Below are 26,456 nucleotides of genomic sequence, written 5' to 3'. Positions count from 1 at the left end.
TGCTGATAGCACACTGATGTTTTCAGCTGCTACTGAGATTTCAAGGACTCTCCAACTCCATGTCCTGCCCGTGCGCAAGGGCACAGAGAGCAGGGAAGGAACACAGAGAGAACACCAGACCCAAATTGGCCAATGGAATATTCCATATCATGGAACATCATGCTCACTATATAGAGGAGGGGTGGTCAGGAAGGGGCTCTCTCTCAATCTCTCGCTTCTGGAATTGTGACCTCGGGATCTTGGTATTTCAGGATTGCTAACCGGGAACAGGCTGAGTATTGGTCAGCGGGTGGTAAGCAATTGTATTGTGCATTGCCTGTTTATATTTTCTATTACTGTCATTGTTCCCATTTTATTGCCATTATTAAACTGTTTCTATCTCAACCTGTGAGTCTCCCTTTACCCCTCCAATTCCCTCCCCCATTCCCAGGTTGGGGGTGGAGAAGGGTGGGTGATTGACTGTGGGGTGGTTGGCTGCCAACCAGGCTCAAACCACAACACCTTGTGACAGCAAAAGCTCATTTCAACGCATAATTTACCTCAGATCTCTCAGAGAGCACTAGGCTTGGGAAAGTACAAGTAGTGCAGCACCATGAAGTTCAGACTCCAAAAGCTGTGTAACTTAGTAGGGATATGTATCAAGCTAATTGTTACTGTGTCTAATTAGAGATCATTACTGCACTGACAAATAATTTCTAGGGCTAGGTTCATGGGTGCTTACCTATTGCATAATATAGACAAGCTACCTGAAGCCCCATAGGGCTGGAGAAGCATCTGATAGTACAGGCCCTCATTGCCATTCCTCTCCCACCTGTGAAGCAGCCCTGCGAGCAGGGAACTCTTACCAATGGTTGTTATTGCAGAGATGGAGAAGAAGAAAGATCCACTGAAGTCCCATCTGCCCAGGCTAGTACTGTTTCCCTGGAGCGTTATGCCACTCTTGTAGGCTTGGATGATACCCTGTAAAGAGACAATAACATGAGATCTCACAAATCCCCTTATGGCAAGTTTATGCGACTGGCATTTCCAGTGGTGGCTGGTAAAGCCACAGAGTACAACTACTTCTGACTCTGTTATATCCCTTTTAATAGAGGATATCCTGTGCCTTAGAAACCAAAGAGCTGAGAGGTCAGGAAAAAAACAAAAGCCAGCATATCAGTTTTATGGAAGGGACATCTACAGACTAAAAGAAAGTTGCACATGGTAGATCATACAGGTAAACGTGGAAGAGATTGGAGAGCAAGAACTACCTAGAGAAAGCCTAGCTATATAGTTATTAAAATTGCCTTACGACACGTTCATTAGGAAAATAAAGTGTTTCTAGATGGGATATTCTGATGGCACAAGTCCCAGAGCATCAAATATACATACACATCTAAATGATACAGATCCCTTGACTATACTGGGAAGGAATGTATACTGTGTGATGTAGGAGAGACTACACAGGATGACCAGTCTACTAGCATTGAGCAATATGTCCCCGCATCAGGACTATAAATATGAATAAATGGGTTAAATTAGCATGATGCCCAATTCTGTTCAATCCACCCGGGAAAGACTCAGAAGTCACTCTGCAGAAGTGTGCAGTTATGCCAAAATAAGATATCAGGTGTCTTAACAGTGCCCACATCTGACTATACCTTCTCATGCCAATAAAGTTAATGACATTCAACTGAGTTGTGTCCAAAACAACATTAATCACAGCATGTATACTAAACATTTCACACCCACTGACCAAGCATCATTGAGAGCTGATTATCCTTGAATGCAAAGTGTAGCCAATAATACATAAAATTCACCACCTCTGGGAAAAACCTGCAGATACCAAGTAATGCTGTCCCTATCCTAACAATAAGGCTGCTGATAAAGCTTTCACCATCACTAAAGGGAATCACTCAGGTTAAATTTGCATCAGTTATGGGTTTTACAAAGAAGTTGTAGCAACCAACACTTCAAGCCTGCAAAGTAAGGAAGCTTTGTCCCACTTTACTGACGCAACATGATGTAAGTGATTTCTATAATATTACACAGGTCTGTGAATTAAAAACTGCTTCCAGAGACCCAAGCAGTAGCTTAACTACAAGGACCACTATTTCTTTTCTTCAGAGCTACTAGTTCTCACAGGAAAAGCAAGGAACAGCTCAGATATCAACACATTTTTTCAAGAAACACTGTTTGATAGTCACAGTCTCAGATATTTTCATTTACTCATAACTCAAGGCAATGTAAACCATTCAGGGTCACATTATAATCTGCTGAGGTCTGGCAACATGCTCTTCTCTGTATAAGACAGAACAAAGCCCTTGCTCTGAAAAGGGCTAAGGACCAGATGCTTTATTACATTATGCTTCCTTCTGTGAGTTGTTGCCATAAATTGAGTGGGGCAACTCACAGAAGTAATTAGTATGCAGCATAAGTGACATGAAATAAGCACACCACCTCCTCCACCACACCAACCCTCCCCTCCCCTCCCCCCCCCCCCCCCCCCCACCAATAGAGAGAAAAGGTTGTATCAGGAAGCCTTCAGCAGGATTTGTTTTGAAAAGTTGTAACCAAACCCCTCCCCCCCCCCCCCCCCCCCCCTTGTTCCAGGGCTGGTATCTGCACCAAGGTTTGTCAGGCTGCATGGGATGCAGGCTCTGACCTTCCTCTGTTCTTGATCTATGACAGTACTTGACCTCAGGTTTAAGTAGTGTAAGAATTTCTGCAGAAAAACAGCCTAGTCAGGAATCACAGTCCCCATGAACATAAAATAACCCTCAAACTAAACCATCTAGCAAGGGAGACACTGGAAATTTATACAGATGATCTGTGTTTTTCCCTTCCTTCAGAAGCTAGTGGTTAAATTAAAAAAAAAAAAAAAGCTTGTTATTTCAAATTTTCCTTCTATAGCCTGTGATCTCTGCAGTTCTAAGTCTTGAACACATATATACCTGCTAGAACAGCAACAGTTCATCTCAAATTTACTATCAGACTCAAAAAACCCTACACATGCAGCATGTTTGCTGTCCATTTTCCTGCCTGATATCCTGCTGACACAAGCTCAACACTTGACAACATTACACACAACATCAAATTTTTAAAGCTAGAAACACTTAAGAACCAGAGAAGACTGTAAGAAACTGTAGCTGAACCAGCTCAAAGAAATAGAAATTTCTTCATGCAAAAAGGGGAAATAAGCAGCCTGCGCTAGACATCATGTGATATGAAAGCAACAGTAACCAAGTCATTAGATGTTTAATTTCATATAACTGCACCACTTCTGCTTTGTATGGCTTAGGACCAAGAGACAGAGCAGTTGTGAGCACCCATGCTAGCTGTGCAGTGATTTATAACAGCACAGGTCTCTGTCATTGTTTTAACTTTCCCTGAGGTGATGCTACTGCCCAGAAGTACAGCATTTGTCTTAAGAGTCTGCAGACTGGCTGGAGCATTTGCACTAAACAGCATCATCTCCCGCACTCATCTCAGTGGGAAGGTACCGTGTAACTATTACTCACTGGCAAAGAGCAAGCACGAGGCTTTGAGCATGTTTCCTGTTCCTGGGGTGGAGGCACTTCGCATGTTTGGGATAGGACTTCAAGAGCCTTCAGCAGTAAGCCTCTGGCTAAGCATTTCCTTGTTAAATCTTGTCATCAAACAGCCAGATAACATCATTAAGCATTAGGCCTACAGCCCTGATACAGCCCCAGTGTGGGGACCATTGAATACTCACACAAATCAAAGGCACTAGAATAGAGAGAGACTTCCAGGAGAAACTTCAAGTTCATTACTATTAGGAACAAAGAGCCAATGATTCCACCCTTAAAGGGGAGGATTCATAGTCAGTGAAGATAAGGACACCAGCTTTTTTTTTTTTTAAGCAAAAAAGTTTTATTATGTCTAGAATCAACTTTGACACACAACAATAGAAAATTAAAGATTGATTCTTCTGAGAACAGTAGAACTAATGGAGCTTGCCTTCCTGCAGATGTGCCCACAGAGGTGGATTCATGAAAGAGAAATCCATAGATAGCCATTAATACACAGAAATTACTTCTGTCACAGGAAGTCATTGGATTGCAAACTCCTGAAGGCTGAGGGTACATTCAGGAAGATATCAGTGTATACTTGCCCTAGCTTACTATGTTCCTCTAGACTTCTGCTTTTGGTTAGTGCTCTTTTTCATAGACAAAATGAAAGTAGTTTATCATTTTTGACAGAACACAGCTAATAAACACTCTAACAGAACAGCTGAATTCTCTGTTTTTCCCCATTCAGCAGGAACTGATGTCTCTGGTGATGATTTTTAAAAAAAAATTCGAAGTATATTTTGGCCTCTGGGTTGAAGATTTACTACAGCGAAACCAAATCCTACACATTAGGTCACATCTGCTTGGTTCCCTTAGCCTGCATTTGAGAAGCAGAGACTTCTTTGTTTTTCTTTACACTGATTTTGAGGCGAAATCCTAGGGGTTTTCATTTTTCTCTTAATTAGGCTAGTAATTTATACAGTGTCTGCTACAAAACCTAATTAATTAGAAGCCACCTAGTAGAAGTAGTGTCTCAAACCCAGTGTTCAAAAGCAGGTATCTGACTGATCTAAGACCCCAGTCAATACCACCAACCGCTCAAACACAACAAATCTTGAAATTGCAGAGTTTGGGCTTGAAATTTTGGGAACTTGAAAGGTCACATGTGTAACTCAAAGGACAGGAAGGAAACAGGTGGGTGGTTAAAATAATCAGAAACAGAACTCAGTTCCACTTTGTTTTCTACTGACAGACAAGCAACACAACAAAAAAGTAACCACTTCTCTGCACTTAAGTTCTGTGCCCCCACCGTAATGATAATTTACATTTCACAGTAACTACTACATCTTTAGCTGACAATGCTTACACCATCTTAAACTGCAGATAAAAGTTTCTACGGAAAGCACTGTAACTGCTACAGGGTTTATAAATTAGGATATTTTAGATTCTTGGGCCTTCATGAGTTAAAACTTTATTCGCAGGCTGCCTCATTTTCTTATCCAGTAAGCTGGTCTGTTTCTTGACAACACCATGCAAAGCCTACTTGCATGGTCAAATATTGTCATAGATGGTGATTAAAAAAAACACCGTAACTTCCATTCAGAGTAGCCTATTTAAACGTAGGTGTCTGCCCTGTTACCTTTGTGATAAAACATGCCTCAGAATACCCAAATTTGGCCTCCAGCTCCATTTTGCTCAACCATAAACTCCGAAATTTCAGTTAGGAACATAAGCTAATGCTTGCAAATGCACACTTTGTGTTAGATCATTATATCCCAGTACAAATCAAAGCCTAGTTTTGTGCATCCCTCTGCACTGAATTCCCCTCAAATTCAAGCTCACTGGTAACTCCTTGAGGAGGCTGTGGATTTCTGCTGACTCCCTTACCTAACATATTTCTGACTTATCAAATTTATTTTAGGATGGCCATACCCTTTCTTTCCTTCTAGTATCAATAAGAATAATCCTTGCTGGTTCTTCTTGCAGGAGCATCTAAACACAACATTGTCCTAGCTTCCTTACTAGAGTTAGAAAAAATTAAAAACAAAACAGAAACAAAATCACTGTTTCAGCCTGAGTACCTTTTAGCCCTTCACAGCTCTGGGGTGGTTCTTCCACAAATGACTGTTAACAAGTGCCTCATCTATCCTGGAAAAGTCTAACCAATCTACACAGCTTTGCACCAACAAACCCAGTGTAGTTAGTCATACTAGCAAAAACTAAACCACATGGTTGAATTGCACTCTCAAAAGATCTCGTGTTCATATGATCTAGTTTTAAAAGAAAAAAACAAAACCAAAAATCAAAAAGTGAAGTTGCTGGTTCTACCATGGCACCCACTTAAGCAGCCAGAAACTTAATGCAGATTTAGCCTACAGAGTTCAGCTCCCTCTTGACATTTGAGAGTTACATCTTTTTCTTCCCTGACAAATGTAGGTTTATTCTTCTCTATTTGCTGTGGACCCCCTCTATCCTTCAGCCATACTCTACGTATTTCTCATTTACCATGTGTGCTGTGTTACCAGTTCTGGTCAACACCCAGCTTACACACATTCTCTCTTCTGAAATCCTCTTGTCATATGTGAGCCCCTCCACTTGTGGCTGCAGCACAGCTTCTAATCCTCAAGTACTGCAAAAGGGAGAAATGTTATTTATGCTGACCTCTCCTTAACACCAACTAAAAACTTTGTCTTTCACCTCTGCACTGAGTCACAACTGTATGACTAGGGTACAGCTTTCAAAAAAGGCATTTAAGATCAGCAGTCGGGAACAAATGCATGTGTATATGCAAAATGAGACACCACTGTCCTTGCAATCTCTCCTTTCTTCAGAACACAACGCTTCTCCTTCCTTCTATAATCTTTACAGCAAAAAATACCTCTTCCCCACAACAACAGTAAGATATACAGTAAAAAGGGGGAAGTGAAGCTCTGGAAGATTACAACCCTACCAAGGATATCCATAAGAATTTCTGACTCTTGAGCTCTAAATTTCTTATACCTTGAGGAAAAAAAGGGGAGACAAACCACTTTTTTCAGTATGAAAGTATCATGGAAGTTATCATACAAATAACCCTTTTATAAACTATAGCTCCAGTCACTGCCATTGCCCTGTGCTTCTGAACAACAGGCATTTTGGACAGAGTTCACAGTAATCTTGAGACACCTTTGTAGGCAAAAGCAGTATTTCCTAGTTGTGTTTGAAAGTTCTCAAGGAAGGCAAAAAAACATGCAAATGGACTGGTAAGAAACTTCATTTCCAAGTTTAGTTGAAGTTTACATGTTCATATACAAAAAAACCCATCAACTTTTCCAGGGAGTCTGCGCCCTCCTGAAAATTGCCTCATTTCAGACACTTCCTTTCCTCACTATTTTTAACTTCATGTCACTTGAATTACCTGAGACCTGATCAAATAACTGTCTCCCCCACCTCCCCCAACTGTGTTTGCTAATATATCTGGTACTAGTTCCTCAAAACTAAGTGAACCCTACCAGCAAAAGCACTTTTACTTTGCAGCTGGGTCTGCACTATGGTTTCAAGAATTCATCTGGGCTTACTCTTCAACGGAAAAGGAAGAAGAGATGTAGTGAAGTACAGTAATGCTGCAACCGATGCCACTTTAAGTCACTAGTACTTTTTCTGAAAATTAAGTTTTATATCAAGGAAGAATCTGTGCCATGATTCACAGGACAAAGCATTGCTGAATTCCAGTCACTTCCCAAAACCCCAGTGATACAAGTAACTTGAGAGCTGGGCTGCTACAGAGGTAAGTAGGGTCTGTTGAAAGCAACCACCTGTATCATCTACAGAACAGGGCACAGAAGGTTGCATTGCATCATCCTTCTAAAATTGAGAAGTTATTTCTCTAGTAGCTAATTTTTTTAGTTGCATTTCAAAAGGATAGAGTACAATGAGCAAGTACCTACGAGACAAAACCAGATCTTCAAACTGACAAGAGTTACCATTTAAGAAGCTACCTCTGTGGTCTTTATACATCTACCGCTAGTAGTGTCTTAAACTTTCGTGGTTGGACAGGTTATTGAGGCAGTTATCAGTTAATCCCAGCTTGCTCTACTTCCTTACTTGTTACTTCCCACCAAGCCTGACCAGCTATAACTAAGAATTTGATATCAAAGGCAGCAGAGGCATATAAGCATAATAGGTTACCGTGCCTTTTTTCCCCCCCTTTTCTTTTTAAACATGGGTACTAGATGCTACATCATTGACCAGAAGACCTAGGAGTGAGTCAACTAACGAAGAACAACAGTTCATCAGTAGGTTTCCTCGCTTTCGAAAAAGTCCAACAATATAGCACTAGCCTACTGCCTCATAGAATAAAGATTCTTTTTAAAAACTTCTGTCAAAGGTGTACTGTAATGGAATATTATAAGCACAGAACAAACACTCTTGGCAAAGTACCCATGGTTCTTTTCAATCAATAGGTCTGGAGAAGAACAAACTGCTGCTTGGTTAAGAAGAAAATAGGAAAGAACAATTACAGGGGATCAACACCACTTCATCTGTGTCAAGTCAAAGGATATTTGACTAAAGCGGGTTCCATACGGATGTCATTGCTCCACAGTACCAAGAGCAAATGAATGCCTTTCCTTAAAGTCCCTTATCACCAACAAGTGATCTCTGATGCTCACTCCTCAACAGGCACTCACTGCTGCATCATCTGTGGGCAAGATGATTTTAGTAAACTATTTTCAGAGGTATATTTCCTGACAGCTGGCACAAATCTCTGCTGGTGTCAGTGCAAGCCAAGGTATTGATGAGGATCTTCCAGTCACATGGGATCTTGTTGCTCTTGTAAACATGAACTAAAACTCTATGTCACTCTAGATGTTGACTCTGGAGATAACAGTATCTAGATCCACCGGCAGGCTTTTAGTTTATGACCTGCCCTTTAGAATTAGGTCCTTTTCACTACACCTTAAATATTGCTAGACAAAAAAAGTATTTCATTCAGTTCAGCTTTCATTTTCTTCTTCCCAATTTCTGTGACTGGTTTTAAATAGCATTATGCATGTACAATAATAGAAAGATGATAGAAAAAGATAACTACAGGAAACAGCGGTATTGGGGAAATATGTATATAACAAAAACGTTTATAGCAAAAAGCAAGGGTAGCATGAAAAGGATGCCATAGTAACAGATTAACAAAGAAAATGGACTGTTCCAATCCTGGCCATACAGCCGACCATCTGACTAAAGAGTCACTGAAAAGGACAGCAGCTACTGCTACACTTCTACCTGTAACCACTGAAAATAATGTGGGAAGAAGAGTGAGTCTGGAGGACAGTTCAGCTGGAGTTATATATACTCACCCTAGCCAGTAAAACGGAGATACTTACGCACTACAAGTGCATCACACTAAGTAATTTGTCCAGGTGCTCCCTGCCCCCAAAAGGTCAGAGAGGGTCTCAGCTCCAAGAGATATGCCAGTACAGAAAGTGCCCTGCGTGTGCAGCCTCACACTCTGGACACTTTTCAAATCTGGAACCAACATAACTTTTGCCTTTTCATCATTTTGACTTTCACATACTTTTACTGCTAGCTGAGTCTAGCTACTGTTCCTCAGTACTGCGGGTATATTGCCTGAAACTTGCCTCATCACTGCATCTGTTTCCATCTTCTGCAAGTCTTACCATCGAGAGCTTCCTTTGATGAAACCTCACAGCCAGTAATGGTGGTAATCTTCACATGCCAGAATATTTATAATAAAAAGCCAGCTATTGCCCCCTTTGTCAATTGCCTAATGGCTCCTGAAGAACTGTTTGCTCTTGGTCTTTTTCCTGGTGAACACATGTTCATGTCACAAACTGTATACAATGTCAGAAAAATAGCCTAGGGTTAGATGGATCAACAAAACCACACTTACGTCTTCCTTGAGTAGCAGTTACTGGATGCACAGTAGAGGGACACGTAACCAGAGTATCTCTGTTGTCCCCTATGCTGTCCTTGTTCCAAGCATAAGTAACAAAAGCCAAGAAAAATATAAATCAATCTTCTCACATATAGGTAAGTGTAAACACACGAGCACGCATTTTTTTGTTTCCTTATACAAAAAGCATTCACACATGCTACCCTCAGCTATTTGGGAAACGTAGAACTGTTCAACATCCCGCAGGGGAAGGGCCAGCCAGTCCCTCCAGGCAGAAGCAGCAGCTGTGGGAAGCAGGAACCCACCACTACAGGTGTCACACACTTTCTAACACTTTCTCCTCTGCCATTCAGGTTTTGTTGTTGGTCTGCTATTTCCACCTCCTTCTGTCTTTTGTTGACGAGAAAATTACTTCTTCCCTGGAAAGGATCTGAGCCACAGAAATTACTGAATGAGAAGTCGCTGGTCTAGCTTTGCCTTTTCTCCTGCCCACCCTCACACCATGCTTTCCTGCCAGCTCCTCAAAGCAGGAGGTCTCTGCTGCGCTCCATCTGTGCAAGGGCTGGAACAGTGGGTTTCCACTCCTGGTTGGTAACCAGGAACTAAGTGATAAACAGGTTGTAAAATGATGTTTGCATATTACTTAGCAAACTGGGATTTTATTCCATATTGGCCCCTATACACTTAAAATAAACAGAATTTAGAATTATCTAGGATGAAAGAGCTGTAAGAAAACAATGAGGAATTGCCAGTAATGTCACAGCAATTAAAATTCACACACTGCTTTATGTTTTTACAAACACTCTTCATATGTCTTTCTTAATTAGCAAATAATCAGTTGTGTATCTAGAATATGAGTTTGTTATCTGAAGAGGGTCAGCGATGATACTGCCTGATAAACTATGTGCAATTTACTGCAATAATCATCTACTCCACAGAAAAACATCTTTTTTTTTTTTTTGAACACACTTACAGTATCCAAGCAATTGCTACAGGAAATTAGAAGAGTGTGGGAAAGAAGCAATCCTGCGGATTATCTGTTTAAAATTAATTTCTCACTGTGAAAGTTATTAAAAACAAACACACAAAGCCATACAAACTCAGACTACGGTTTATCAAAGCATGGAAGTATGCACAGACACTGGAAAATGAAACAAAATTTCTTTGTAACTTCCTCACCTAGGGCTCGCTCAGGTCACAATTAAGTACGCACACGGCACATTAAAACAGTGTCTGCTCTAAAGGGATTTGGGTGGCTGCCCTATTTTCTTGATTACCAGACAGTAACAAGAATTAGCAGAGGTCACCCTACAGTAAAACAAGCCATCAGAATGACATTAGAAAGATCTTTCTACCTACTCAGTTGTGAGCATCACTTTCTCTCCACTACTCTCACCTTGCTACAGTCATTCATCAAGTGAAACCCTTCCAGCCGCGGGGCACAGGACCTGCCCAGCAGACCAGTGCCCAATGAAGCTCAGCTCAGACCTGCCTTTACGAAGTACCAGACTGGTCTTTGATGTATTTCTTGCTTCTGATTATTTATATTCCACAGCTAGTGCAGTACACAGCACACACTATAAAGATTACACGGGTCCAAATTTATATATCATATCTTTAACGTACTATCAACTGCCACAGAGAATTTACCATCTAGGAAGTGAAGGAATGACAGCCTGACACAGGTTATCAGCACGATTTTTGCCTGCCAGGGCCTTGCTAAAAGTCCTGACAAGATTATCTATTTGATGGTTTCTGTGTTTTTCTCTCTGCTGGAAAAAAACACCTGGAAACACTTATCCAAGTCCCTTTTCGGGCCTTTGAACTCTGGTGTACAGCTACCATGGTTTCAGACACCACCAAACACCACTTTTACAAAAAAAAAAAGACAAGTTTTCTTTGTTTGGCAACATCTATTTGAGACAGACAGACCAAAGCAAGCATTAAATACTCAACCACCAGCACCTGCTGAACTAGAATAGTTTGGGTAAATATTCAAGTCACTTTAGTATTGTAGTTTTTTTTTTTTTTTTTCCAGACAGAAACTGGGGAAGGAGAGAACCCACCTATCCCACTTTACTCACATCTGTATCATAAAACACATCCAGTTGCCCTTTCAGATTGCATTTGGCTACACTTTACATTTTGCAATCATCCTGCAAATATCCTCAGAAGCATTTTTAAGGGATATCTTAAACTGCGTTACCAAGATTTTCTATTTCCCTGTAAATAACAAGTTAGAAAACTAAAAAGCTTTGATACTAGTGCAAACACCAATTAAACTTACCAGGACAAAGCTGCTCCGTTAGAACTTACCACCTGTAAGAGGTCACAGGCTACCACCCATTCTTAGTAAGTTCAACGGCGAAACAAACCCACCCGCGACTAACGCTGGCTAGTGGCCACGTACTGGGGCAGCTCAGCCACCGGCTCCTCTGTCAGGACGCGGCGCTCCAAAACTCGCGAACGCCACGACCCGCGGGAGGACGGGGCGGGGGGGAACAAACCCCGCTCCGTTACCCACGGAGCGCCCACGGCCGGGGGGGCCGAGCCGAGGAAAAGCCAACCCCGCCCGCGGGCGCAGCGCTCCGGCTCCGCGGAAGCTGCCCGCGGCGCGGAAAGCTTTTCCCACGCCGTGGGCTGCTCCTTCGCGGCAAGATTATATCCTCGCATAGACAGAGATACTCTAAAAGTTTTTTGGAGTTTTTTTTTTAAAAAAAAGTTGCTCGCAGTCAGGAGGCGAGGCTGCTGCCGTTCCCCCCCCCGCCCCCCGGGCTCACCTGGATGAGCCGCTGCAGGCCGGGCCCCTGCAGGCAGGTGTGGTTGCCCAGCAGCTCCCAGTGCTGCTGGAGGAGCTGCTGGGCCGCCCGCACCTCGGCCGGCCGCTCCAGCGCCTGCAGCACGCCGGCGCCCAGCCCCACATAGCCCAGGTAGGCCGCCAGCAGCCCCGGCACCCCCCAGCGCCGCCGCCGCCGCCGCCCCTGCTGCTGCTGCTGCTGCTGCCGCCGCGCCGCCACCATCGGCCCCGCCGCCGGGAGAACCGGCGGGAGCGGGGCCGGGCCGGGCCGGGCCGCCCCCAGCGCCTCCCCCTTCCCGCAGCCGGGCAGCTGCTCCTGCCGGTTCTGCCCCTTATCCCGCCCGCCCCCGCTCTCCTCCCCCCGTGCCGCTCCGCTTCCCACCCGCCTCCTCCGAAGCGCAAAAAACGCCCCGGGGGGGGGGGGGGTGGGGGTGGGGGGGGTGTCCCGTCCCCTTCGCCCCTGGGTGAGGGGGGGGGGGATGCGACCCAGCCCCTTTCCCAGCAAACCGAGTGGCGCACCTGACTCGCCGGCACCGGGCACCGGCCGCTATCCCGGCAGCTTGCATAAATCCCGGTCCCTCCTTCACTCAGCTGCTCAGCTAATTGAAAAGGCAGTAATCAGGTGTTTCTGATAACAACTGAGCGATACAAACAATTGTAAAGGTTGCAAGTTTGTGAGGATCTTTTTTATTGTTTGTGGGTTTTTTTTTTATGAAAGACGTGAGCACTTTCTTCATGTGGGTAGTTCCCAAGACCTGTTTGGTTAGTTATTTTCTTGTACAGGACTACATCAGATGTTCCCCTCTGTTCTCTCACCAGGAGAAAAAACAACCAAACCACTTGGAGTGTATAAAAAGTTTGTAGTTTACCTATTTTGTTACAGAGTATGAGAGAAAGGGAAATAAAACCAGTAAATTTCTAAGCAGGATGCCTTTATACACTGTCAGATGATAATGTTTTCTCATGATGCCCTGTGCTTTGTTTTGTTTTGTTTTGTTTTTTCTGTTTGGTTTTTTTTTTTTTTTTTTTTTTTTTTTTGCTAGTGGAGTGTCTCTATTACAAGTAAGGCAGCCTTCAAACAGCTGTTGCACCACTGGGACAGTTCTGGTAATGTGCTAATTTATGCTTCTCTGGGTGGTGCTTTAAACTGACTAGCATAAACTCATGGGATTACTGGCAAGATGCAAAACTTAATATGCAAAGGATAGATCAATTCCCCTTTAAAGACATCATCCAGAACACAGTCTTAAAAAAAAAAAAAAAAGAAAACCTATGCTGCTTATTGCTCAGTCTTAGCTCTGTGTTTTCAATGTATTAATTACCGAATGATGTTTAGAATGGAAAAGAAAAAAGGCTTCTATAAAAATATATATGAGAAAGAAAATATTAAAATATACCGAAAAGTATATATATTCAAGTTTCCTCTTTCATTTAAGATCAGGAAATAGACACGTCTGAGCTACATTTTAACTGCATTAAAATCAGATAGTTTATACAAAGCACACTAACTATGTTGAAACATTACAAACTAAACATATATAATTTAATGTTTATACTAAATATATATTATGTAAAACAAATTACAGGTGAGACTCAGGGTTTGTAACTACAGGCAAGACTGTGAAAACCCAGGACATCAAGCGTGTGCTTGCTAGAAGGAATCTGGGGAGGAAGAGATCAAGATTCACACCAAATCTTCACAGAATTATTTAATATTTTAATGGATGATTTTCTTGAGTATTCTCAGAAATGTCACTTGTGTGTCAGCCTTCTATTTACATCTCCTGAGAGAATGGCTCAAATATTTTCAGCTGCTATTTTGGTGTTGTCTGGAAGGTACCGATGTACCTGAGGATGAGGAAGAGCTTGCTGGGCAGGCTTCAAGGGTAAGTGGAAGCCTGGAAGGACGTTTGCTTCTTGTCCTGCACTGGACTGCAAGCGGTAGCTGTTCAGGACAACGTGCTACTTTTCCACGCCACAGATGACCACTGCCTGGGGCCACCGCTGCTGCCACAGGCTGCAGAGCTGCAGTCAGAGGCTTCAGAAGTGCTGTTTTCCATGCAACTGAGCTGAGCATCTTGTAGCAGGTTGTGTGATCTCCCTTCTGTGCAGGATCGCATCACTGCTAAAATGGGTTATTAAAAGAGCAGAAGAGTCCCTTTTGTGCACTCTGACTCCTAGTAAGCCTTTGTGATTGCAGAGTTCTTCCACGTAATTTTTCATAGCAGGTCAGTTGATATTTGTTGATTACCTTTTTATTAGAGGAAGGGCAGTAGAGAGCACTTGGTCCATCCGTGTTCAGGCACTGGGCCAGTGCTGCCAGTATGTATCTCAAAGTAACACTGATTACAGATGTGCATGAACTTTAGGATCTTTTCAGGATCTTGAAAAACTGACAAAATGAGCAAGAAATTTCTATCACTTGTGTAACACAGGAGAGGTCATCAGTATCTTTCTGTTTTCTGTTCCAACATGGCCATACGCTTGATTTAAGGTATATTTTTGATTCTTCTAGCAGGCAGGTTGGGAACTGTTGCAGCTACTCTCAGCCTTACTAAAAGCTGCAGTAGCAAAAAATTCAGACGATAGTCTCACCATGCTGCTACTTTGCAAAATCAGTATCAGGTACAGGAGCAATTTTCTGGACTGCAGTAAAAGCAATCCAAACTCCCTGCTGTCGGATGTCAAGTAAGAATGATTTTAACAAACACTTTGCCAGTAAGTGCTGCATGCATGCTTTCTATCCCTGATAAACCTCATTATCATTTTTTATGACATGCAGCATGGTGTAAAATGCTGTATAGGATCACCTTTAGACTTGTGCACGTTCTGTGGCTGGCTGTGGCTAGATAAAGTAGGAAAGGCAAGGAAAAAGTCAAGGTGAAGGGAACAAGTCAGATGTAAAAGCCAGTAGAACTTTAGTTTTGACTTTCACACAAACAGGCCTAAAGTGTCTTGTAGTATCGACACAAGGCAAGATGCAGAGTACAGTGATGGCTACGATGTTAAAAAGTGCATAGGCAAACATTATGTCTGAAGAATAGAGAATACTGAGAGAGAAATTTTCCCATGAGATTTGCAAAGATACAAAAATCCAGACAGGAGAGAGTTGGCTGCTCTCAATGAAAGAGGTTACAAAGAAAGCTGTTGCAGAAATTTATGGGAATAGCTGAGGGCATAGGAGAAGATCAGTGAAGAAAACGAGGAGATAAAATCTGTGAGGTAGGTAGTGGTAAGACATGAGGGAAATCTTAGATGGGATAAATACTCGAAAAATCAGTTTTGAAATAAGTTGAATAAACCATAGCTGTCATTCTTATATGCCAGCATTTCAAATTTGAGCAGCCACACTGCACTACACAGGAGTCAGCAACTAGCAAAGAAAACAAGCATCAAGTCAGATGTAAGCGCAAGCGTCTGTTGTGGTCCTCCTCAGAAGTAAAAATCTAGCACAAAAGGTATGTGGGAAGAGATTTGTGACCTACACACATCTCTGCATGTTTTATGGACATTTCCCCAAAACGAAATATCAAAGCAGCTGCTGAAAGGCTGACATTTGATGTTACTGTAGGCTGTCAGCCATAGGCTAGCTTGGGGCTAGTCTACACGCCCAGTTGTATTTCACTCATGCTTTACATTAAAGTTCCAGTTATACATGAGTTTAAAAGGATTAATTGATGTTTAATATGAGTTATAAACATACTGAATAAATATCAGTATGTACATAATTACAAGCATACCCATGGAATGTGTTAGTGATGGTTATAAACAATCTAGTATGGTACTCAATGAGTGGATAACTGTTTTATCGTTTCTATAGTTTACTTTAATACAGAGTATGACTACAGTTTTATATCTCAGCAACTAGCCTGTTATGACGTATTTATATGTCATTCTTTGGCTTTTCTGCTTCTTTGGAGATGGCTGCTGCTACTTTTGACTTACAATAACTGTGAAAAAATCAAACTCCCTCTTTCTCACAGGTGACACTATGTGTACGAACGACTGAGGATCAGATTTAACACACAAGCCTATCATCAACCTTGTTTAGAGGTAAATGGACAGCATCAGCTCGGTATGATGCATGACAGTTCTTCAATGAACTAGCCCAAAGCAAATGCCAGACTCTATTGTCATCTGACTGGAAATAAGGAAGTCTGCTTGCATTTAGATTTAAAGTGCTGTTTTTAAGTGGCTGTGAAATGAAGCGCGATAAGAACCTGCTTTGAGCTGTCAGTTCACACTAAAATAAATTTTAACAGTCCAGGCAGTGCTGGATAGACACAAAATTTCTGCACAGTTTAAGAGAGAAGCGTTTTAGCCCAGGAACTAAAGAAATGTGATCATTTTATATGAAAGCAGCTAATTTCAGACAATATCAAATGAATCTTAATTGGATGGAAGTCATTAAGTAGGTCGTTATTACTGCCGATATTCCTCTGTCTTTTTGTTTATTTTCTGATTGGAAATGAAGAAAGATTTCTGTACCTGACTTTTTCCACTTGAGTTTCTTGGTGACATGACTTCTTGCTGGAGCTGGGAGGCAGTCACTCTGGATTTTTTGAAAATGAGTGACCGTAACAACTGAATTCCACTAGAGAAAGAGAAAGGATAGCAATTGATTACTTCAGGGGAAGTTGCCTTTGTTGAGTGAGAAGTGTAAGATGAATCCTGGGACAGTTGTTTTACTATGTGTGCTACTTCTTTGGAGATTTTAATTGGCTGATGCCTATACAATGTGTGGAAATTTCAGTGCATCTGAAACATTTCCTCCTTAGGAAACAGTTCACAACATATGATTTAGTCTTTTATCCACAGGGCTTGCTTAGTGTGAGATATAGATGAAAGATGAGCTTTCAAGACTGCTTTCTGTGTACCTTGCTCAGCTAGGAATGTGGATTCTAGGCTGCTCAGGTTCATCTTCCAATTTGGTGGTGTCTCCTTCTTCCAAGCTTACGTCAGGCTTGTGCCACTTTAGCTGAAGGAATTTTTCCATCAAGTCGGCTCCCACATTGAAAACCAGAGCCAGCCAGGCCAAGCCGAAAACAATCCAAATCGCAGTTAGGCTCCTGTACACTGGGATATAGTGCTTGTTGGGGTTGGTGCCTGAAAAACCCAAGAAACTTTGCATCTTAATCTTGACAGCTTCAGTGTACCAGACAACATACACATGCATACGCCCTCTCCACCCCCTGGAAAAGAGTATGTTTAACAAGTTTGTGTGATCTATAAGCTTTCTGTTTTTTTTTTTTTTTTTTTTTTTTTTTTTTTTTTGTTTTTGTTTTTGTTTTGTTTTTGTTTTTTGTTGTTATTGTTTTTTTCTTTTTTTGTTCCAACTCTCAGGTTAAGATGAGCACAGTTGGTGTCAAATCTCTGAAGCCAAGGCTATATAATGTTAATCGGGGATGCACAAAATCGAGTAATCCTATCCACCGACAAAGAAAAAAGTCATCTTGGAAATCCAATGTATTAGCCATATTTTACTCAAAAGACACACAGGATCTCAGGTGATTTAGAAAGATATGATTCACTACCTCAGTGATACAGTGATTGCTTTTTGTAGGATGATATACCTCAGTAACCACGATTCAAAATCACCTAAAGAATATTTTATGTACAATGCAGCCATTTTAAGTAAGTGGTTATGGGAATCTTAATCCCCAGCTTGATATTTCCACAGCATGGACAATTGGCACAGGTGATACAGACACCAGACAGCACCGCAGCCGTGCATTTAGTCTCTGTCATCCAGATCATCACGGAACTCCACAGTGCCCAGATTTGGCACGGGATGGGGTTTCATCTCCTTTTGCGACATAGTTACAACCTCTAGGAGAGGAGGGCTACTACTCATGAAGTAACAGACCCTGGTGTTTTTTAGCAAATAAATACACTATACATAATCTGTTAAGAGCATTTGTTCAAATATGTGGGTGGAAAAACAGCCCCTCACATGTCTCTACTGCGGTGTCTCAGCCTAGATCTCTAAAGACTCTGTAATCTCACTGGGTTTGTCTTCTTTCGCAGGCGTCCCAGCGTTGTCAGTAATATTCTCCCTGTTGTAAGTATGGATCTTTTCATATTTGACATGAATCCTTATTGGGAATGGGAAGCACTTGCTGAAACAAATCATTGCTAAGACAGGGGAGTTCAAAGGCTTAATATTCACAAAGAAATTTCATTTATATTCTACCTGTCACTAATGGATCACATTCGTACCAGCTTGGACAGAGTCACTGCTGAATGGGTGTTCAGTGACATATGTGAAATGAATTTGGTGACTCTCAGTTTAGCTGCCAAGAGAAAAAGGCCCATGTCATATAATCCATTAGCTCATTATTACCATTCTGGCTCAGATTGCTCTTGTACCAGATTTATAGTGTAATGGATATCTATGTTATCTATATTGAGCTTTGTACTAGAGTAACTAATTTCAACAAAACTCAATCCAGTTCACTTCTTTATTACCTACAACATAGTCCCCAAATCCAATGGTGCTCAGGGTGATGAAGGTGAAGTAAAAGCCTTCTCCGTAGCTCCAGCCTTCTACATAACTGAAGACCAATGGTGGGAACACTAGGAAAAGCAAGGTTCCAGTGGTCAGGAAGATGGCCACTGCCAGTGTTTGAACCACCTGGAAGATAAAAGGAAGATGGCAGCTAAGCAGCACTGAGCAGAAGTCTAGTGGAAATTGCTGTGTCTGTTTAGCTCTTGAATCATAAACCCACTCCAGCTGGGAGCAATGTCCGAAAAAGGAAGGATAAACCAATGCTTCCAAACACTGCAGACTGACCTCGCTGTTTACCCTGCACGTAGATGCTGTACCTAATCATGAATCAAAACAAAATCTCAAAATTAGGAAAAAAAGAAGCATTTTTTAAAGCTTTTTGCAATGAGTTTTTAAGTATGCTCAAGTCATATTTTCAAACTTATTATGGCATCCATAGGAATTAAATACTTAACAATTTAAATTCAAGTGGAGATGCTCTCATAATCATTTGGCTCCTGTTGTTGAGGAAAATCACCAAGTATTGATACAAAGACTGGCAGGAACAAATTAGGGTTCTCTTCAGCATGACTGCTTCCAAAGATTTATAAAGTGGCTTGCAAGAGCTCAGCCAAAAATATGTTTGGATGAAATCTAAGTGAAGTCAGTCTGCCTGCTTTTATTTTCAACTTAGAAGCATTCACAGCAGAGTAGTTTTCTGTCAGCACAGGGCGGATCTGTGTCTCAGTACAAATGTCTGCCTTCTGGGAGATAAGTTACAGCATATGTGGCTGCAATAGATAGGGACACAGAATGGTCAGTGGATGGGTCATGACAAGGGGTTTTAGGTGTTTAGGGTTAAGGTTCAGGAACTCATGGTTTTCCAGGGAACACACTCTGGTGAACTTTTGACTAGTGATGTGTGGGCTGATGCAAACTCATTGCAATTGTTTGAAAATGCCCTCAAGGGCATTCAAACCAGAGTATGATTTTCTATGCATGTGTCTAATGTGACTAGATGAAAAGCCAAACCACTGTTTATAAAGTAGAAGGTTCAGGTGTCATGTTTTTCTTTCTCTCTCTGTATTATCTCACATATGAAATAGTTCACTGAGCTTGAGAAATGGTGTGAGCCTACTGGGTGACTTTGACAAATCGATTCTATATTATGTACCTCTCTGGCTGTATAATAATACTTACCGCATTTGCAAAGCACTTTGAGAATTACTGATCGACATGGTTATAGTTGATATCTGTTCTCATTTAGTTCATTCCAGAAGTGTGATAACATTTAATTAGACAATAAAGTTTGCATAAAATTTTATACTGAAATGCACAATATTACTTTTTGCCCTGTTTTTTAAGAACATTTTGGTGCAAACTTATAACATAGGGGACGGTAAGTCAGGAAAGAAGAAGAACAGATCGTAATTAATTTCCCAAAGCACGACAAAATTATGTTTAAAAGGAGATGAACCAACTTCCTGGAAGAGGCTTTTCAGAGTGAACAAGCAGATACAGCTCCAAAGCTTTGTCTGATCATAGGAGTTCTGCCAGAAACGAGGTGTTAATTCAGGAGTGAAAATAATAATAATGAAAAAATCACATCCCTAAGGTGCTATTGGAAGTCTCAGGAAAGATGCAGCTATACTAGCATGAAAACCCTTCTGGTGGTAGAGCTGCATGTATTTGGGGAACAGACGCAGGTTGTGCAGCTGAAAGAACTTCTTGCTCATATAAACCAAGTCTGCATTTGACAGTAGCTTTATAGCTTTCCCAGTGTAGGTAGAGAATGCAGTGACTCCAAGATTTAATGAATGAAAAAGAGAAAAAAACTTGCGCCAGAACTCTGAAATGTTTCAACACATCTAACATATGTAATCTCCCTTTTCCCTAACTAAAGGAGTCAATTCATTGAACCTTTACTCAGAAACACGCACTAACTTTGTTATAAATGACCTTCATGTATATTCTATTATCAGTGCTTTGCTTTTTCCAATACATCTGGACTAGTTCAATGACTCACCAATAAACTATAACTAAGGAGGAGTATTTATTTACATTTCAAGAAAAGAAAAGGAAGGAAGTGCTAAATTGCTGGCACAATCAGGGAAGGTTTTTTAAGCCAGATTAGCAGGCCAATAAAAATAAGTTGTCTTTGCACAGCGTAGAGCTAGATTCTGGATAGATGCTAGCATAGGCTAGATAATAAGAGCTTGATTTAGCAATGTGTGTATGTGCATGTATTCTGCTAAGGTCACCAGAGTTTAAGGATCTTGCTCAAAACTGAGGCTATGCTTGCTTAACAGTTTTGCTGAGTCAGGTTTTTAAAAGGCAAATCTAGAGGTCCTCAAGCAAAAGCAAATTTCTTTAAAGCTATTATAGATAAACAGAATACATCACTTTTCTGAGATAGAGGACCACATAGTTGCTGTGGTTCAGAAAAACATAGGTACACCCAAGGAAACCCAGTCTAGCAGCAGCAGTACCTATCTAAGAAGAGAACCTTAATTAGTTTTAAAATAGTAGAAATAAATAATAGATTGACACTCTACCTGAGCACGGCCTGGCTTTTGCACCCATCTTTCCAGGGTAATCAGATGAGCATTGAGGCCTTTCCCCAACTGATTAAGGAAGGTCAGGTTGAGGGGCACTCCGAATAAGGCATAAATTACACAGAAGATTTGCCCTGCCACTGTGCTTGGGGACAGGTTACCATAACCTGGAAAAGAAGAAGAAACCAGTTACATGAAAAGGCTTTACAGTCAGGCTGCAGGCCACCATGTGAAGTTCCTAGGCTTGGAAGTTCAACTACGTTAAGCTTCAGGAACCTGTGGACATATGATTTTCATTCACTACTACCAACGGAGAACTTAACATGAAAAATATTAAAGAGTATTGTAATTTTCTATAGGTCTATGATTTTGTGGTGAGTTCAACTGAGTGCTTTAAAGCAACCTCAAGATGTACTGTGCATGTACAAAATGATATTAAATGTACCGAGTAGGCACTTGGCTTTTTTTGTAGGTGTAATATGCTGGATACACAAGAATAACAGGTATAATTGGAAACCAGTAGAAAACCGTAACCCACGGTAGTCAAGATTGTCTTGCAGGTACATTCTGTCCACCAGTTGCACATTTCTGGGGGATTTACAGAACAGCTGGAGGAAACCCCAATTAATAAGGAAAGAGAGTACCTCACCTATAGTGGTGACAACAGTTCCTGCAAAAAAGAAGGAGTTGCTGAAGTCCCAGTTACTGGGATTTGTAGAGTTTCCTTCTGGGTTGACCCCTTTTTCCCATGCTTCCATGAGGACCTGAGGCAGAAGAGGTCAAAGGAGCAGATGAGCAACCCATTAGACCAAATCAGGAAGAATAGTAGAAAAAAAGAGAGAAGTAGGTATTGCTTTCCATCTTGAGCAAGCAGAGCAATAAACAGTGTAGATAAATAGGGTAGAGTTTGACTAAAATGGCCTTGAGCTGACATGGCAAAATTTGGAAGTAAAGCTCATCAGGAACCTGAACTCTTGTCACAGGAGAACTGGCCATTGAAGTAGGATAGGTTCCATAACTAGTTGAAGGCTAAGCAGAAGGGAGTGGAGGGAGTCCCCAAAGTGATCAGACTGGGAAAGCAAAGTGAAGTTATGCCACAAAAAGTAAAGGCAGTTCCTTTTCTCTCCTTCCTAATCGAGCCATCTCATTCCATTTTTTAATTTGGGCATGTGTAAATGTATGGTTGTGTCTGTGGGGAGGGGCATGGGGAGCATGCTCATTTCTGTTCCCTCCATGTAAGTACTAGTGAGGATGAATTACTGTTTTTGGCTATGACTTCCCAATAATTTTCAATGAATATTAGGGTTCTTCTAGTCTGAAAGATTAAGTAATGAAATATTTTCTGCTATTAGAGATAGCTCTTACCAGGGTATCTGAATCTAGTATGTGCAAAAGAAATGTTGCTCCTATTTATGCATCAAATATCTTGTTAGTTGCCTTAGTGAAGGTTGTGTTCCTTTGCTCTCCCTGAGGATTTCTCTGAAGGAGATTGGTTACCCTCTGTTCAGTGGCTGGGGTTTCAAGAATCCCCTTGTTTGTTACATATCAATTTTGAGGTCCAGGTTACAGCCTTTGTCATTTCGCAAAATGAATGAAGGAATTGTTCATCTCTTCTAGAGACTTTTGTATGATACAAGACATGAGCAGGATTCAACAACAACCCCAGCTTTAGTTGGTTCCAGGAGTATGAGACCAAAGAAGATATTCTTTATTGATTCAAATATTAACCACTGCCAGAAGGATTTTTTATCTGATGAGCATACCCACTATAAGGTACCTGATTTTGCATAGGTTCTGCAATAATAGCTGATCTGTACTGGTTGATTGAGTATTCTAAGTTTAATAGCTAATGTTATTCCTTCAGTAAAAAATCCAACAGCATTTGTCAAGTCTATCAGATGGGGCTGCTAGGTTTTGTCACATGTGATCTCATGATTGAAGTGTTTGAAGAGTTTCTTTTTAAGAACTTTACATTAGCCATTAAAAGCCTGCTCTTAGAATGGGAAGAATTCAACACATCAAATTATCTAGAATTGACTATTTTATTTGCTGGTTAGAAGGAACACACAGAAGCTACTGAGGTGTGAGTCTCTTGAAACGTGTAAAATAATCACAGGTTTAATTAATTCTTGTAAGGAATGCTTGTCAGTTCTACCCATTTCAATGCACAAGAGTTCGGAGGAGCTACATTCACATCATGAAAGCCAACATGGAAGAGTAAGGCAATGTTGAATGTTGAAGACTTCAGACATAGTCTGACAAGGCCAGATTTCTTGGTATGATTGTTGCTTTTAAGTTCAATCCCAGGAAAGAGATGTCATCCTGGTGCTCAGGAGAATCATTCCTAAAAAACAGGTTTAGGGACAGTTATAATGGCTCCCAGCTCCTTTCCATCTACAGCTCAGCTAATGGTTATGGATGGAGTGCAAACAGAGCAGCTGTTGAATGGTTGAACATTACCTGTTGTCTTTGGGAGCACAAGTAGCCAGTAAGTAAAAGCAATGTGCTACAATTTGCAGTAAGAGTATGAAGCCTGCATAAAGCTATAGTAGGATGTGGAGAGAATAAAAATTGTCTGCCATTTCTGCTCTCCGGGGCGTCCCCCTGCCAATGCACATTGCAGCCACTTGTGGTCACAGACAAGGATTTGGTCCTTTTGGTCTACATTTGTATCAGTTCATTTGAAGCTGAAAAGGTACAGACATTACCAAAACAGGGACTTAAAAAAGGTACTTCCTTACTCAATGAATCACAGCCTGAATACTGTGACTTTTCAGACTGGAACTTCTGACATGATGAGCAGGCCTCCTTAACTATATAGTTAAAATGTACAGAGAGATGATTTTATCCCTGCATTAGTTTTAGAATTAGAGATTTAACATGGAAAGATTGCTATTCCCTACTATTAGTAAGAGCTGGACAAATTTCTTAAAAGGTCTTATAAATGGCAGATGAGTCAGAGGGCACTTGCACTTACATTTACTTTAAGGACTATCAAGTCTAAGTAATTTGAAATTTGGTAGATAATAATTTGGTGCCCTCAGCTGGTTTTGTCTGGAACAGCTTCCAAGTGAAATTATCTAATTCAGCAGAGGTGCAGCAAAATGTGATTCTTTGAGTGGCACAGCAGTGCTATGGAAGCTCCACTGGAGCCAGAGAGAAAATCTGGACATGTGTGAACTCTTCCTAAGGTTTCTAGGGTACCTAGGGTTTCTAACTAAACCTTTCAGTCCTATGAAGTATCCCAATTTGGTTTAGAATGAGTATCAAGGTTTTCTCCTCTACAGTCATCACAGAGATAAGGGAAAGACAGGTAATATAACCAACAGGTGAAGCTGAAAAAAACAGATGTTTTTAGGCATGTAAGTTCTTGAAGTCTCTAGTCATTTTCTGGCCAATATCAAATGTTCCACAAGAAATATATCACAGTAATAGTAATCAGAACATCATCCTTGTGGACAGAGGTTCAGGCACCTTCATTTCCCTTTCTGATCTGAACTTCACTGTTTGCTTAAATCCATTTACAAAATCTGGCATTTTTGTTGATCAAAAGTATATACCATCGTGGAAGTCCTCTGACTTAGATAGTGCAAACTTGCAGCATATTTAGAGTTTCTATCAGGTTTAATGACATGGTAGGAAGGGTTCAAACTGTTTAGATACCCAGCTCTGCAACTGGATAAATTTTGATCATGAAGATGGTAGTTCAAGTATTTCTGTCCAGTTCTTACAATACTGGAATGAGAATATGTCCATAATAATACTGGGAGAGGTCTAATAATTTATTTCCAGCCAGTTTTGAGGAATATATTAAATTGTAATTGAAGATGCCATTAATTGACAACCCATATTGAACAAGAGTCCTTTATTTCTTATTATAAGTGATAGATAACACAGTTCATGATGGCTGACTTTCTGTTTTCTTTAGAGGACTGGAAGTGCAGGACTACCTTCAAAGGCAGTAAACAATTTGTAGTACAAAAGTAAGGCAGAATTTGCACAACTTTGGACTGGAGAACCTTGGAAAGGCAACCTACTTCTTGTAGGCTTCATTCTTGTTTTTTGTCCTCATGCATAATTCCCATGTAATAATTAATGAGGGCACTGAAAACCATGAAGCTGAAAATATTGCAAGGTAGCATGAAGGTGCATCAACAGATTCACATATTTTGGGAGTTCATGACTGGGAAGAGAAAGAAGTGCTATAGATCAAGATGAAGAGGTATGTGAATGGGCTTGAGAAACCTCTGCCTTTCTCTTGTACAGTTAGTCTTTTAATGTCATGGACAACAGATCGATTTATGACATGCTTGGCCACAACAGTATAATTTCTTCTAACAAAAATAATACTTGAGCCAAAATAATAGGAGCCTGTTCCTCTTACCTGTACAAACTGCTCCAGGGCTTGCCTGTCCAAGCATGTGTAGTTCTGCAGAAACTTGAGCTTCTCCAACTGGAACTGGTCCCGAAAGTGGGTCTCTGCCTGCTTTTCCAGCAGCTGGAACACCATAGCGCCCAGAAGGAGGTAAAAGAGATACCCCAGTACCAGCAGTGGAGTCCAGCTGATCTGCTGGTTGTGTGTGGTAAGGAGGGGCATACTGCTGCTCTGCTGCTGCCAGACCCTGCTCAGTACTTAATGGGTTACTGTCTCAAGACATGTGCTACGCAGGACACGCAGGAATCACACACTCATGTTCCAAGCTACTGCCCTGGAGAACTTTTTAACAGAACATACAGGTATCAGACCTATACAAAATGAGACTAACAGGCAAATGTTATCCCTCCACATCTTTTCTCTATCCAAAATAAAGGGAGAACATCTATGGCTTAATAAGAATGTGAATCATAGTGGTTTTCTCCTACTAAAGCAACTTTTATCCAAAGATCTCAATCGAATGAAGCCTGACACAAGCCCTCTGAGATTGGTATTGTTTTCCAGGCTGAGAAGCTGAAGTAAAACTGTGGTTGAATGACTTACCCAGGGTCATACAAAAAAAGAGTCACAGATAGACTTGTAAAACCTTACTCTAAACACTAGACTTCTGTACAAGAAAACACTATAAACTCTGTAACCACAGCAGACTTCCCAGAACAAAGCAGAATATGGAGCTGAATAAATGGAAAAGTCAATAGCTGCTGTCTGTACCATACAAACATTGCTGGCACCAGTGAAAGCAGCATGCTGAAGCTCATAAACATCTTGAATTCAGCCTGGTCA

General features: G+C 41.2%; 2 protein-coding genes across 3 annotated transcripts in view; both read right to left on the bottom strand.

Moving 5' to 3' along the window:
- Nucleotides 1–16,760, bottom strand: part of LOC104364815 (potassium channel subfamily K member 17) — a 30,609-nt gene extending 13,849 nt beyond the window's left edge. Inside the window, exons 1-2 of one of the 2 annotated variants that reach the window (XM_032985317.2) lie at nucleotides 16,685–16,760; nucleotides 846–960 (exon numbers count right to left, since the gene is read on the bottom strand). In XM_032985317.2, the coding sequence (XP_032841208.1) occupies nucleotides 846–960; nucleotides 16,685–16,717 (148 nt within the window). In that variant the 5' untranslated portion in view covers nucleotides 16,718–16,760. The remainder of the gene's footprint in view (nucleotides 1–845; nucleotides 961–16,684) is intronic. The other variant, XM_032985316.2, reaches the window with a different exon arrangement.
- LOC104358259 (potassium channel subfamily K member 16) lies at nucleotides 16,710–25,835 on the bottom strand. The gene is made up of 6 exons (XM_009963827.3): nucleotides 25,623–25,835; nucleotides 21,888–22,002; nucleotides 21,239–21,405; nucleotides 18,665–18,830; nucleotides 17,074–17,302; nucleotides 16,710–16,790 (listed from the first exon to the last, which is right to left on the bottom strand). The coding sequence occupies exons 1-5, from the start codon at nucleotides 25,833–25,835 to the stop codon at nucleotides 17,079–17,081; spliced, it is 885 nt and encodes a 294-aa protein (XP_009962129.3). The 3' UTR covers nucleotides 16,710–16,790; nucleotides 17,074–17,078.
- Nucleotides 25,836–26,456: the final 621 nt, after the last annotated feature.

This window comes from Tyto alba, unplaced genomic scaffold, assembly GCF_018691265.1.
Source record: "Tyto alba isolate M040663 unplaced genomic scaffold, T.alba_DEE_v4.0 Super-Scaffold_16, whole genome shotgun sequence".
Taxonomy (NCBI): Eukaryota; Metazoa; Chordata; class Aves; order Strigiformes; family Tytonidae; genus Tyto; species Tyto alba.
The sequence above is the reverse complement of the archived record's forward strand: the minus strand, read 5'-3'. Positions and strand labels throughout refer to the sequence as shown.

What these genes read in the sequence shown, in the direction of transcription:
- LOC104358259 (XM_009963827.3), bottom strand. Translation starts at nt 25,835, where the DNA reads ATGCCCCTCCTTACCACACACAACCAGCAGATCAGCTGGACTCCACTG. An exon ending in AAAAGCCAGGCCGTGCTCAG is followed by an intron (nt 18,831 to 21,238) that starts GTAGAGTGTCAA and finishes TTTATCTTCCAG; the next exon opens with GTGGTTCAAACACTGGCAGT. An exon ending in ATTTGGGGACTATGTTGTAG is followed by an intron (nt 17,303 to 18,664) that starts GTAATAAAGAAG and finishes TGGGTTTTTCAG; the next exon opens with GCACCAACCCCAACAAGCAC.